We start from the raw sequence: 11,569 nt of genomic DNA, 5'->3' as shown, positions 1-11,569 counted from the left end.
TTTAAACTTTACCGTCCGCGACACCATCTGTTCCTGACTTCTGAATCTGCAGAGAAAGTTCTTACATCGTCTTATGAAAGTAAATGTCCTTGGTCAGTGTCCAGATGATCTTCATATCCTGATGTGAAAGGTGCTGGAAGCCAGAAGATTAAGATCGTATTAACAGTGAGCTCTCATCAAAAGCATGTGTATACAATCTGTTAACAGCAGCTTGCAAGGAGCAAAACTGGATGTGTTTATAATGTCTTTGCATAACAGCCTGGACAAAAATTAGTTTGGCATAATTTATGTTTCATTGCATCACAAATAAAACAATCCAAGCACAACTAAGCAAATATTTCACATTTTTAAAATAATATTTGAATAAAGGGTGAAGATGGAGGACATCACTTTTGGTCACAACTGTATATGTCATAATAAAAGTTTTTTTTTAAATAAAAATAAAATCGAGGGGACAAATATTGCCCTTTAATGAAAAAGTGTAGGTCATGTGAAAGTTACCAGAGTTTATCTGGTCATTACATGAGATTAAAGACATAGTTGGTTAATGTTGTTTATATGTCTATGTGGTGTTTTTAATATGCTTTAAGACAAACCATGTGTAAATTCATAAGTCGACAGCATTGGTGAGTATTTTCTACTTAAAACTACAGTGAACCAAAGACAGTCTCAAAAACACGGTTTGAAATCGCTGGTGTTTCTGACGTCACAAACGACCTTGTAACCAATCAGATCAACGTGTAACGCCGGTTTCACACTGCACGCGTTAGCAGAGCGTAAGCAGCGCAGGAGCAGTGCGTACGGTGAGCGGAAGCAGGACACGCGCGTTTTGCTTTCATACTGGCAGCGTTTGACGCGCGTGTTTACAGACAAAGTACTCTATAATGGGTAAGTTGGCATTGCTTTATTTCGTTTTCAAATACATTTAAGAGAAAAGTCTTGTCAAGAAGCTTATTTTATTAATTAATAGGCTATATTATATAACTTTTGGTTCATCTTTGTTTTTGTTGACTTTGTTTTCTTTTTAAATTGATGAAGGTCATTTGATTGACTGTTTAAAACACAATAGATATCATCAATGTGCTTTTGGGTAAAACTGCTGTGTATTTTGGCCATGATAAATGCATTGTCACTTTAATTCAGCGTAAGCCGCGCGGCAAAAATAGACAGGACGCCGAAACGATTGCGGCACTGCTGCTCCTGCTCTGCTCCTGCTACGCGCTGCCGCACCGCCTCTGCGTGCGGTGTGAATGCTCTAATCTGTTAACATGGGCGCGGAAAAAAATACGCGCTGCTTACGCTCTGCTAAAGCCTAGTTCCCACTACAGGATTATAAGCCCGATTTGCAAATCGTTGAGCTCGCCGACAGGTCAGGGTGTTATCGCGTGCAAATCGCGGGGGATTAGCGGACGATGGACGCTCGCCAATCTGTTAGTATGAAAGAGCCAACAACGCATCAAAGACGCTCGCTGACGCCTCGCAGACGCGTCGCCGAGCCCAGAAAAATATCTAGCATGCTAGATATCCAGAGCTGTCGCACAACTCAACCTCAGTGATGTCATGAGCTACAGCCAATCAGAGCAAGGCATGGGTTGCTCCAATCAGAGCAAGGCATGGGTCTTCGTCTTCTTCGCTGGGTATTAGCGCGCGTGATGTTTGGCGTCATTTCCGGTTCGTTTTATCGCGTGATTTTTTGTGACAAAACGTGGTTTGTAGACAAGATTGAATCGTTGGGTGACGGAGTTGTTGTCAACTCGTGTAGTGCGTTACCCCCTGTTGCGGATCAATCACGTTGTGTCGTGTGGTGTGAACAGCTCAACAACTTGAACACTCCTGATTTCACAGAGAGCAAGTCATGTAATGTGAACCGCACATTTCAGCCCGGCGTTTTAAAATCATGTAGTGTGAACTAGGCTTAACGCGTGCAGTGTGAAACCGGCGTGATCGTCAACCAGTGGGTCTCTGAGCTGAGTGAGTGAGTGGAGGCGGGGCTCATTTGCATATTCATAGAACCGCGTATACTAAATGAGGCAAGGGTGTCGAGTTACATTCAAGATATTTTAAGACATGACGACATTTTTTTTTTTTGCAGGGGGACTTTAAGTACCGTAATAGTATCACAGGAGTTTCATGCTAACACCTATTTTTTACAGTCTATGGCTAACACATGTCATGTTTATTTATTATGAATATTATAATGAATGTTATGACCCATAGACTGTCACTGGGGACAAGTCAACATATTCAAACCACAGATGCTGTTTATACCAATATATTCCTTTAAAATAGAAAAGATTTAATTTGAAAACCATTAAATGAAATATCTAAATAAACTGAACAGAAAAGTGTGTGCAACTGTTACCTGAGGAAATCAGGCGCTCTCACGATCATGTGCTGGAAATCCTCCAGAGATAATCGACCATCATTGTCCAGATCAGCTTCGTCGATCACCTTCTCACACACCATCCTCACCTCGTCCTCGGTCAGCTCGTTGCGGGTCAGTCTGTTTAAGGTTTTCTCCAGGTCGGATTTACAGATGAAGTCATCGTTGTTGAAATCTAGAGGGAAAAACGAGACGAGGGCGAGTTCTGCAAGTAAATAAATCACTATTAAAATGGGCAAATGAACATTATTTAACATGAAAATCACTTAATTTGTGTTTAACATGTAGTTTAAGCTACAAATAAAATAAATTAATAAAACCTTTTAATGCAACTTTAAAATTGCTTTTTAAAAGCGTTAGTCAATTGCTTAATTTTTATGCAGGAAAAGAAAATTGTGGCTTAAAGAAATACTTTTAGAAGTTGTTTTTAATAATGATAATAGTTAGCACCTTTCACAGACACAAGACATTTAACAATGCAAAAATCAAAAGAAATCAAGATTGTTACCGTTAACTTTTTATACATAAATTAACCCATTTTTAAATGTGTATTTATTTGTCTTAATGTGATTTATTTTTAGAATAACTTAGAATAGAACACTTAGAATATATTGTTTTATTTATTTCATATTTACACTGTAAAAAAAATTTAACTGTAAAAATGCTACGGTGAAAAACTGTTAATAAGCTAACAGAAAGTTTCCGTACTATATACTGTGAATAACTGTGATATATCTTACTGTACATTTAATGTAATTTTACAGTAAAATACCGTTAAAAGTGAGAAACCGTAAATTGACATTCCCACAAATCTCTGCGTGACACTGCACATTTAATGTATTTTTATTGAAATAACTGTTTCTTCATAGTTTTTTTCTAATCAGTTATGTACATTAGGGTTTTATGTTACATTTAATGTTGTTAAATTAATGTTTATTGCATTTTTAAAATGTGTGTTACCATGATGGTGTTTAGTGTTCGTGCGAATGAAACTGTGCAGCTTCTGTATATTAATAATAACTCTCTTGTGGAAATTCCTTTTGCGATGAGCTTTAATTTATCATGTGACTTTCATCTCCTCTGTGATTGGTGGTTGTCAGGTATAAAACACTGACAGATATTAATACTTCAATAGATCAGTAAATTAACATTATATAAGATAATGAAATATGTTTTTTTTTACTGTAAATTTAAATTTAGTCTGTAAAGCCTAAAATGTTGCTACCATATTTTTTACGGTAAATATCTGGCAACCACAACTGCCAGTTTTTTTAATTTTACAGATTTTTTTTTTTTTTTTTTTTTTACAGTGATCTCATTTATTTATGCAAGCCACCCATAGTATGCCACAGTAAACCCATTTGTAAACGTTATGCTTTGAAAATTCTCAACAATTAATCCTTCTGTGTGTTCAGTCTGAATAATTTCAACATACTCTCTTGTTCCCATCATTGATCTCTATTGTTTGAGAGCGTTATCATTTACCCCGTGTTAATGTTGCATGAGAACAGAGTCTTTTCTGGTGACAGCAGCAGATCATGTTCTCTGAGATCTTTTAATTAGACAGCGCATGAACACAGATATGAACAGAGCTTTCCATAGGCAGTTCCCACTTCAATGAACGTCTGAATTATTGATATTCATGTGTCAGTTAAGGTTCTGCGGGTTCATCTCTACATGAATAGGAACAGATGATTGAGATCAGGTCATAGTATATCGAATGATTTCATAGGCATATCCCCACCATGTCCATGATTATTATTAAAAACGTTTTTGTTCATTGAAAAATCACAAATAAAATAAAACATGTTAGATTAAATGTTCTTTATAAGAATTGTCATGTATTAATCACTTTTTACTGCCAATGTGTGAATAGCTTTTAAAGGATTACTTTTTTAAACGAGATCTTCCCCGGCTTCCTATAGGTTGTCTATAACGTTACTCATTTTTGTTTGTTAAAGTTGAAGCATGAAAACCACTAACTGGAATAAAAACTACAACAACAAAAAAAAAAAAAAAAAAAAAAACTTAATATAAATGAAATTAAAATAAATTAAACCTAAATAGTAATGTTTACAAAAAGAGTCAAAAAGCACATAACAAAATGACAAAAAAAAAAAAAAACTGAAAATATGAAATAAAAACATGAAAACAAATATAATAGCATATAAATAATAGGCTTACTAAACACTTTTTTTCCCCAAACAGAACATCAGCCATAACATCAAATGATTATTATTCAATTAATTCTATTTTGCGGGCGAAATCCAGTAGTTTCGATAGGAGATTCGTGTGAGGGCGAAAAATTTCTGTGAATTTGCCTCGCTGTCCATCACGAAACTGCTTGGTTCATCTGAAAGTGACTTTAGTGCTACGCTGGACAATTAGATTATAGACCCTTTTTTGCCCACGAAATTTCGTGACCGCACCTTAAGACTGACCGTAGATCTTAAAAGCGTAATACGCCTTCAGGTCCCGCGGGGCCATTTCACTGAGCACTGAAAACATGTCCAGAAAGTCGTCCAAAGTCATGTTTCCTTCTCCATCCTCCGAGAAGACCTCAGCGATCCTCTGCCTGAATGGGTTATCCTAAATAAAACATGATATTTTATTCTTAAATGTGTACCGTGGAATTTCCCAGCCCACATGTCAATGTGGGCCCCAGTTGAACTGCCCATTATTGTTTATTTGAGGATCCCATATGGGCTATGTTATATTTAATTGATTACATTTTAAGTATTCCATTTGTTTTATACGATTATATAATCATTTAATATATAATAATAATTCATGATCCTTTACTAATTTATTTTTATTTATATATATCTATTTAAAAAAAAGCATCTTCAAAGGGTAAGCACTTGCATCACCTTCCCCACAAGCCACTATGTGTGTGCCTTCCTGCAAATCCCACCTTTTCATTTGAAAAAAAAGTCACAATCCCAGTCTGTGGTCCTTTGTTGTATTTATGCACGTAAATCAGAGCACATGGAACACATGGAATTCTTAAAATCTGTTGATTTTATGTGGTGCTCTATACATTTTCAAATTGCATTATAAAAGATTTCAACTGTAAAGAAAAAGACTTCAACTCGGAATGTGTAAATCATGTGGATTTTTTTTATATATTGAACTTTATGGAACACATGGAACGCATGAACGCAGCGGAACGCAGCGGAACGCATCGGAACACATGGAACACATGGAACACGTGGAACGCGTGGAACGCATGGAACACGACAGTTTCACAACCACCCAAAGACAACAACCAGCAAACCAAGACTGAGACACAGGGGTATAAATACACAAGATAACAAGAGGGTAACGAGGAACACCTGAGACTGATTAATCACTATGGAAACATTCAAGGCAGAGACAAATGCAAACAGGATAGGGGAAGCATTGCAACAAAGTGAACAAAAAATACACTTCAAAATAAAAGTGCATAAATACAACAAAGGACCACGAGACAGGGTTCATGATAAACGTCGCCCCCCACTTGAACACTATCAAGGGATATAAACTCGCTCAAGGTCAGAGTTGTATATTTGACTTTATATTAAACACGTTTTACTGTTGCTTTTATATAACTGGGTAATTTTGAAAGATTTTGGAACTCACTAATTTGATTTCATGGAGCTCTCTAAAGCCGATGATCTGAATTAGTGATGTCAAGTCTGATTCATTTTACGCTAACCGGTTCTTTCGGACTTGTGCGTCTAGCGTCATCAACCCGGAACTAAAGTTCGATTCAGTTCGATTAATGAATCAGCTCGACCGGTTACTTCATCTGAATCAGGTTCAACCGTTCAGTCGTTCAAGAACTGAACATCACTCATTTTTATCCTGATGCTTTTGCAAGAGGTTTTATCTTAAAGTTCAATATATAACAAAAAATCCACATGATTTACACATTCCGAGTTGAAGTCTTTTTCTTTACAGTGGAAATATTTTATAATGCAATTTGAAAATGTATAGAGCACCAGATAAAATCAACAGATTTTAAGAATTCTTTGTTTTGTCCGGGACAGGTTTATATAGGCTATATAAAAAAACATTTTAACAGAGTTGGGGTGGTTTGAAAGTGAAATTTGCATAGTAGCAAATTATTTTACCCACTGGAATCTTTAAAGAAATTAATAAATGGGGCCTAATTTTCACCCACTGTGGTCCAGTGTGATCACGAATGTGAGCCCCATAATGTTTTTGTGTGCAGCCCACCTCGGCCCCATTATTAGCACCACTTAGAGTCCACTATGGACACATTATCCATAGGGGGTCAGTGTTGGGACCAAAACTATTTATTTTGTATATTAATGACATACACTCACCTAAAGGATTATTAGGAACACCATACTAATACTGTGTTTGACCCCCTTTCGCCTTCAGAACTGCCTTAATTCTACGTGGCATTGATTCAACAAGGTGCTGAAAGCATTCTTTAGAAATGTTGGCCCATATTGATAGCATAGCATCTTGCAGTTGATGGAGATTTGTGGGATGCACATCCAGGGCACGAAGCTCCCGTTCCTCCACATCCCAAAGATGCTCTATTGGGTTGAGATCTGGTGACTGTGGGGGCCATTTTAGTACAGTGAACTCATTGTCATGTTCAAGAAACCAATTTGAAATGATTCGAGCTTTGTGACATGGTGCATTATCCTGCTGGAGGTAGCCATCAGAGGATGGGTTCATGGTGGCCATAAAGGGACGGATATGGTCAGAAACAATGCTCAGGTAGGCCGTGGCATTTAAACGATGCCCAATTGGCACTAAGGGGCCTAAAGTGTGCCAAGAAAACATCCCCCACACCATTACACCACCACCACCAGCCTGCACAGTGGTAACAAGGCATGATGGATCCATGTTCTCATTCTGTTTACGCCAAATTCTGACTCTACCATCTGAATGTCTCAACAGTAATCGAGACTCATCAGACCAGGCAATATTTTTCCAGTCTTCAACTGTCCAATTTTGGTGAGCTCTTGCAAATTGTAGCCTCTTTTTCCTATTTGTAGAGGAGATGAGTGGTACCCGGTGGGGTCTTCTGCTGTTGTAGCCCATCCGCCTCAAGGTTGTGCGTGTTGTGGCTTCACAAATGCTTTGCTGCATACCTCGGTTGTAACGAGTGGTTATTTCAGTCAAAGTTGCTCTTCTATCAGCTTGAATCAGTCGGCCCATTCTCCTCTGACCTCTAGCATCAACAAGGCATTTTCGCCCACAGGACTGCAGCATACTAGATGTTTTTCCCTTTTCACACCATTCTTTGTAAACCCTAGAAATGGTTGTGCGTGAAAATCCTAGTAACTGAGCAGATTGTGAAATACTCAGACCGGCCCGTCTGGCACCAACAACCATGCCACGCTCAAAATTGCTTAAATCACCTTTCTTTCCCATTCTGACATTCAGTTTGGAGTTCAGGAGATTGTCTTGACCAGGACCACACCCCTAAATGCATTGAAGCAACTGCCATGTGATTGGTTGATTAGATTATTGCATTAATGAGAAATTGAACAGGTGTTCCTAATAATCCTTTAGGTGAGTGTATGTTTAGTATAAGTTGTTGAAGATGGTGTTATTTGCAGATGATACAAATATATTCTGTTCAGGTGAAAACTTACAGCAACTTGTGAAGGAGGCCACTAAAGAAATGAACAAATTAAAAATATGGTTTGATAGAAATAAATTATCATTAAATTTAAACAAAACTAAAATAATGTTATTTGGGAATTGTAATATAAACATTCACGTGAACATACAAATAGATGAAAATAAGTTTCATGAAAATAAGTTTCTTGGGGTAATTGTAGATGACAGAATCAGTTGGAAATCACACATTAATTATGTACAATCAAAACTATCAAGATCAATTGCAGTATTAAACAAAGCAAAGCAGGTTCTGGATCAAAAATCTCGCCACTTGTTGTACTGTTCACTAGTTTTACCATATTTCATTTCAACTACAAAAATTCATTACATTCACTATCTGTGCTCCAAAAAAGAGCAATAAGATTAATACACAACGCATGCAGGGCTCAAGTGACAGGCCATCAAAACCCCACAATAAATATCATAGTACTATTCATGTCGTAGGTATTCATATGAAATCGGCACCTCTGAAAATCTTAATTATGATTAATATTTTACTAGTGGTATTTCACTGGGACTCGTCGTGCCACAGTTAAAACAGTCCATCATATATATTGCATAAGGTCTGTTTCTGTGTCTCTCAACCAAATGCTCCTCTTCACTAATACTTCACAAACACTTGATTAAACTGAGCTGTCGGTTCTCTTGAGTTGCGAGTATCTGATAACGCTTAACCCCACCAAGACTGCGATCAATTAGTAGGAGTTTCATAATAGATGAGGAACACAGATGAGATGCGCTGTACCTTCAGCTCCGGCATGCTGCCAATGAGCTCGTACGGCAAACGCACGTCCGGCCCCGTGGTGTAGTCCAGCGGCACGAGCTGGGGAGCCAAATCACGGTATCGGTGAAACAGTCTGGGGAAAGACAACATGCATAGAGACATTATATGGAAGTAGACCTATGTGACACTGACATCTTCACTGTTTATGCATGGGTAACGCCTATTTAGTGACACTCTAACTTTGGGTCAAATATGGACTAACTCTAAAAATTTGAATTACATTTTTAACCCAACGTTTGGGATTCTCCATATTTGACCCCAAATTGGGTTAAAACAACCCAGCATGTTTTATAGTGCAGCTTAGAGGCTTTTTCAGTCTCAGCCATATTAAACAAACAAGTGAAAACTGCGTATCTCACCTCAGAATTTCTTTTCTGGTGAAATAAGTGCAGTCCTTCAAAATGAAGCAAAAACATGCAATGATTTACAAAGCAGCATTCATGCTCATTTTTTATTGTTTGAGGAAAATAATAATGAGGTGCAAAGCATTCATACATATTCATAAATATAGCTGATAACCATAACAGTTTGAATATCACTCTTATCTTGACCATTTTAACTTTAAACCTTGCTATATACACTCACCTAAAGGATTATTAGGAACACCTGTTCAGTTTCTCATTAATGCAATTATCTAATCAACCAATCACATGGCAGTTGCTTCAATGCATTTAGGGGTGTGGTCCTGGTCAAGACAATCTCCTGAACTCCAAACTGAATGTCAGAATAAGAAAGAAAGGTGATTTAAGCAATTTTGAGCGTGGCATGGTTGTTGGTGCCAGACGGGCCGGTCTGAGTATTTCACAATCTGCTCAGTTACTGGGATTTTCACGCACAACCATTTCTAGGGTTTACAAAGAATGGTGTGAAAAGGGAAAAACATCTAGTATGCTGCAGTCCTGTGGGCGAAAATGCCTTGTTGATGCTAGAGGTCAGAGGAGAATGGGCCGACTGATTCAAGCTGATAGAAGAGCAACTTTGACTGAAATAACCACTTGTTACAACCGAGGTATGCAGCAAAGCATTTGTGAAGCCACAACAAGCACAACCTTGAGGCGGATGGGCTACAACAGCAGAAGACCCCACCGGGTACCACTCATCTCCACAACAAATAGGAAAAAGAGGCTACAATTTGCAAGAGCTCACCAAAATTGGACAGTTGAAGACTGGAAAAATTTTGCCTGGTCTGATGAGTCTCGATTTCTGTTGAGACATTCAGATGGTAGAGTCAGAATTTGGCGTAAACAGAATGAGAACATGGATCCATCATGCCTTGTTACCACTGTGCAGGCTGGTGGTGGTGGTGTAATGGTGTGGGGGATGTTTTCTTGGGCACACTTTAGGCCCCTTAGTGCCAATTGGGCATCGTTTAAACGCCACGGCCTACCTGAGCATTGTTTCTGACCATGTCCATCCCTTTATGGCCAATATGTACCCATCCTCTGATGGCTACTTCCAGCAGGATAATGCACCATGTCACAAAGCTCGAATCATTTCAAATTGGTTTCTTGAACATGACAATGAGTTCACTGTACTAAAATGGCCCCCACAGTCACCAGATCTCAACCCAATAGAGCATCTTTGGGATGTGGTGGAACGGGAGCTTCGTGCCCTGGATGTGCATCCCACAGATCTCCATCAACTGCAAGATGCTATCCTATCAATATGGGCCAACATTTCTAAAGAATGCTTTCAGCACCTTGTTGAATCAATGCCACGTAGAATTAAGGCAGTTCTGAAGGCGAAAGGGGGTCAAACACAGTATTAGTATGGTGTTCCTAATAGTCCTTTAGGTGAGTGTAGACTATTTCACAAAAGTGCACTAATTTTGACAGTTTTTACATTTTTAAGATGCAGGTGAGATATACAGAGTTCAAAAGTTTGGGGTTAGTAAGATTTTTTTTTTTTTTTAAGTAATGCTTTTATGTTGCAAACATCAGTAAATACATTTATAATGTTGCAAAATATTGTATTTCAAATAAATGCTGTTCTTTTGAGCTTTCTGTTCATGAAGAATTATGAAAAAAATTTACCACAGATTCCACAAAAATATGAAGCAGCACAGCTGTTTTCAACATTGACAATAATAATAATAATAAATGTTGATCTTGTGCATCAAATCATCATATTAGAGTGATTTCTGAAGGATCATGTGACACTGACTGAATACTGGAGTAATGATGCTGAAAATTCAGGAATAAATTATATTTTGCAATACATTCACATAGACAGTCATTTTAAAGTGTATCATTTTGATCAAATAAATGCAACCTATTGTGAAAGTAAGCATTGAAGATGCAACCCCAAAGTTTTGAACGCTTGTGCAATATCCAAAATAATGATGTCAAATGGCCTGACCTGATATGCGTCCAGTTGCTGGGATGTAAAGATGGTCTGTTTGTTCCCCATCCTCGCAGTGCCATGGCAAACTCCCTGTGGTCTGCAGCGTATGCCAGCAGATATTTCAGATATGAAATACTGGCACAAAAGGCCTCGGTGAGACACGGCAGATCAGGTGTCGGCCTTTAGTTCTGTTATAATGGCAGTATTTCATCATTTAGCTGCCGTGAATGGCGGTCTCTCTCGGACATGAATGCGTGCTGTCGGTCAAACAGAGAGGAGGGTTAACAGCGTCAGATTACTGACTGATTCACACAGAGCAAAAACTGCTAACCTGCCGTTGTTTTACTAAGGACCAGTTTTTTTGTTGTTGTTTTTTACTCTGTTTATCCCATAAAAAGTCATTTTGCTGG

General features: G+C 38.1%; 1 protein-coding gene across 1 annotated transcript; it reads right to left on the bottom strand.

Annotated features, from left to right (window-relative positions):
• cib3 (calcium and integrin binding family member 3) lies at positions 1-11,366 on the bottom strand. The gene is made up of 6 exons (XM_056271693.1): positions 11,175-11,366; positions 9,176-9,210; positions 8,778-8,889; positions 4,825-4,972; positions 2,363-2,558; positions 1-133 (listed from the first exon to the last, which is right to left on the bottom strand). Exons 1-6 carry the CDS (start codon positions 11,223-11,225, stop codon positions 112-114), a joined length of 564 nt encoding a protein of 187 aa, XP_056127668.1. The 5' UTR covers positions 11,226-11,366; the 3' UTR covers positions 1-111.
• Positions 11,367-11,569: the final 203 nt, after the last annotated feature.

The sequence above is a fragment of the Rhinichthys klamathensis genome, unplaced genomic scaffold, assembly GCF_029890125.1.
Source record: "Rhinichthys klamathensis goyatoka isolate OS25496 unplaced genomic scaffold, OSU_Roscu_1.1 h1tg000323l_1, whole genome shotgun sequence".
Classification (NCBI taxonomy): domain Eukaryota; kingdom Metazoa; phylum Chordata; class Actinopteri; order Cypriniformes; family Leuciscidae; genus Rhinichthys; species Rhinichthys klamathensis.
This window is presented reverse-complemented; position numbering and strand designations above follow the sequence as displayed.

Coding starts and splice junctions, on each gene's coding strand:
- cib3 (XM_056271693.1), bottom strand. CDS start 11,225: ATGGGGAACAAACAGACCATCTTTACATCCCAGCAACTGGACGCATAT. Junction 9,211..11,174: donor AGCAACTGGACGCATATCAG/GTCAGGCCATTT, acceptor TTCATTTTGAAG/GACTGCACTTATTTCACCAG. Junction 134..2,362: donor AGAGCGCCTGATTTCCTCAG/GTAACAGTTGCA, acceptor TCTGGCTTCCAG/CACCTTTCACATCAGGATAT.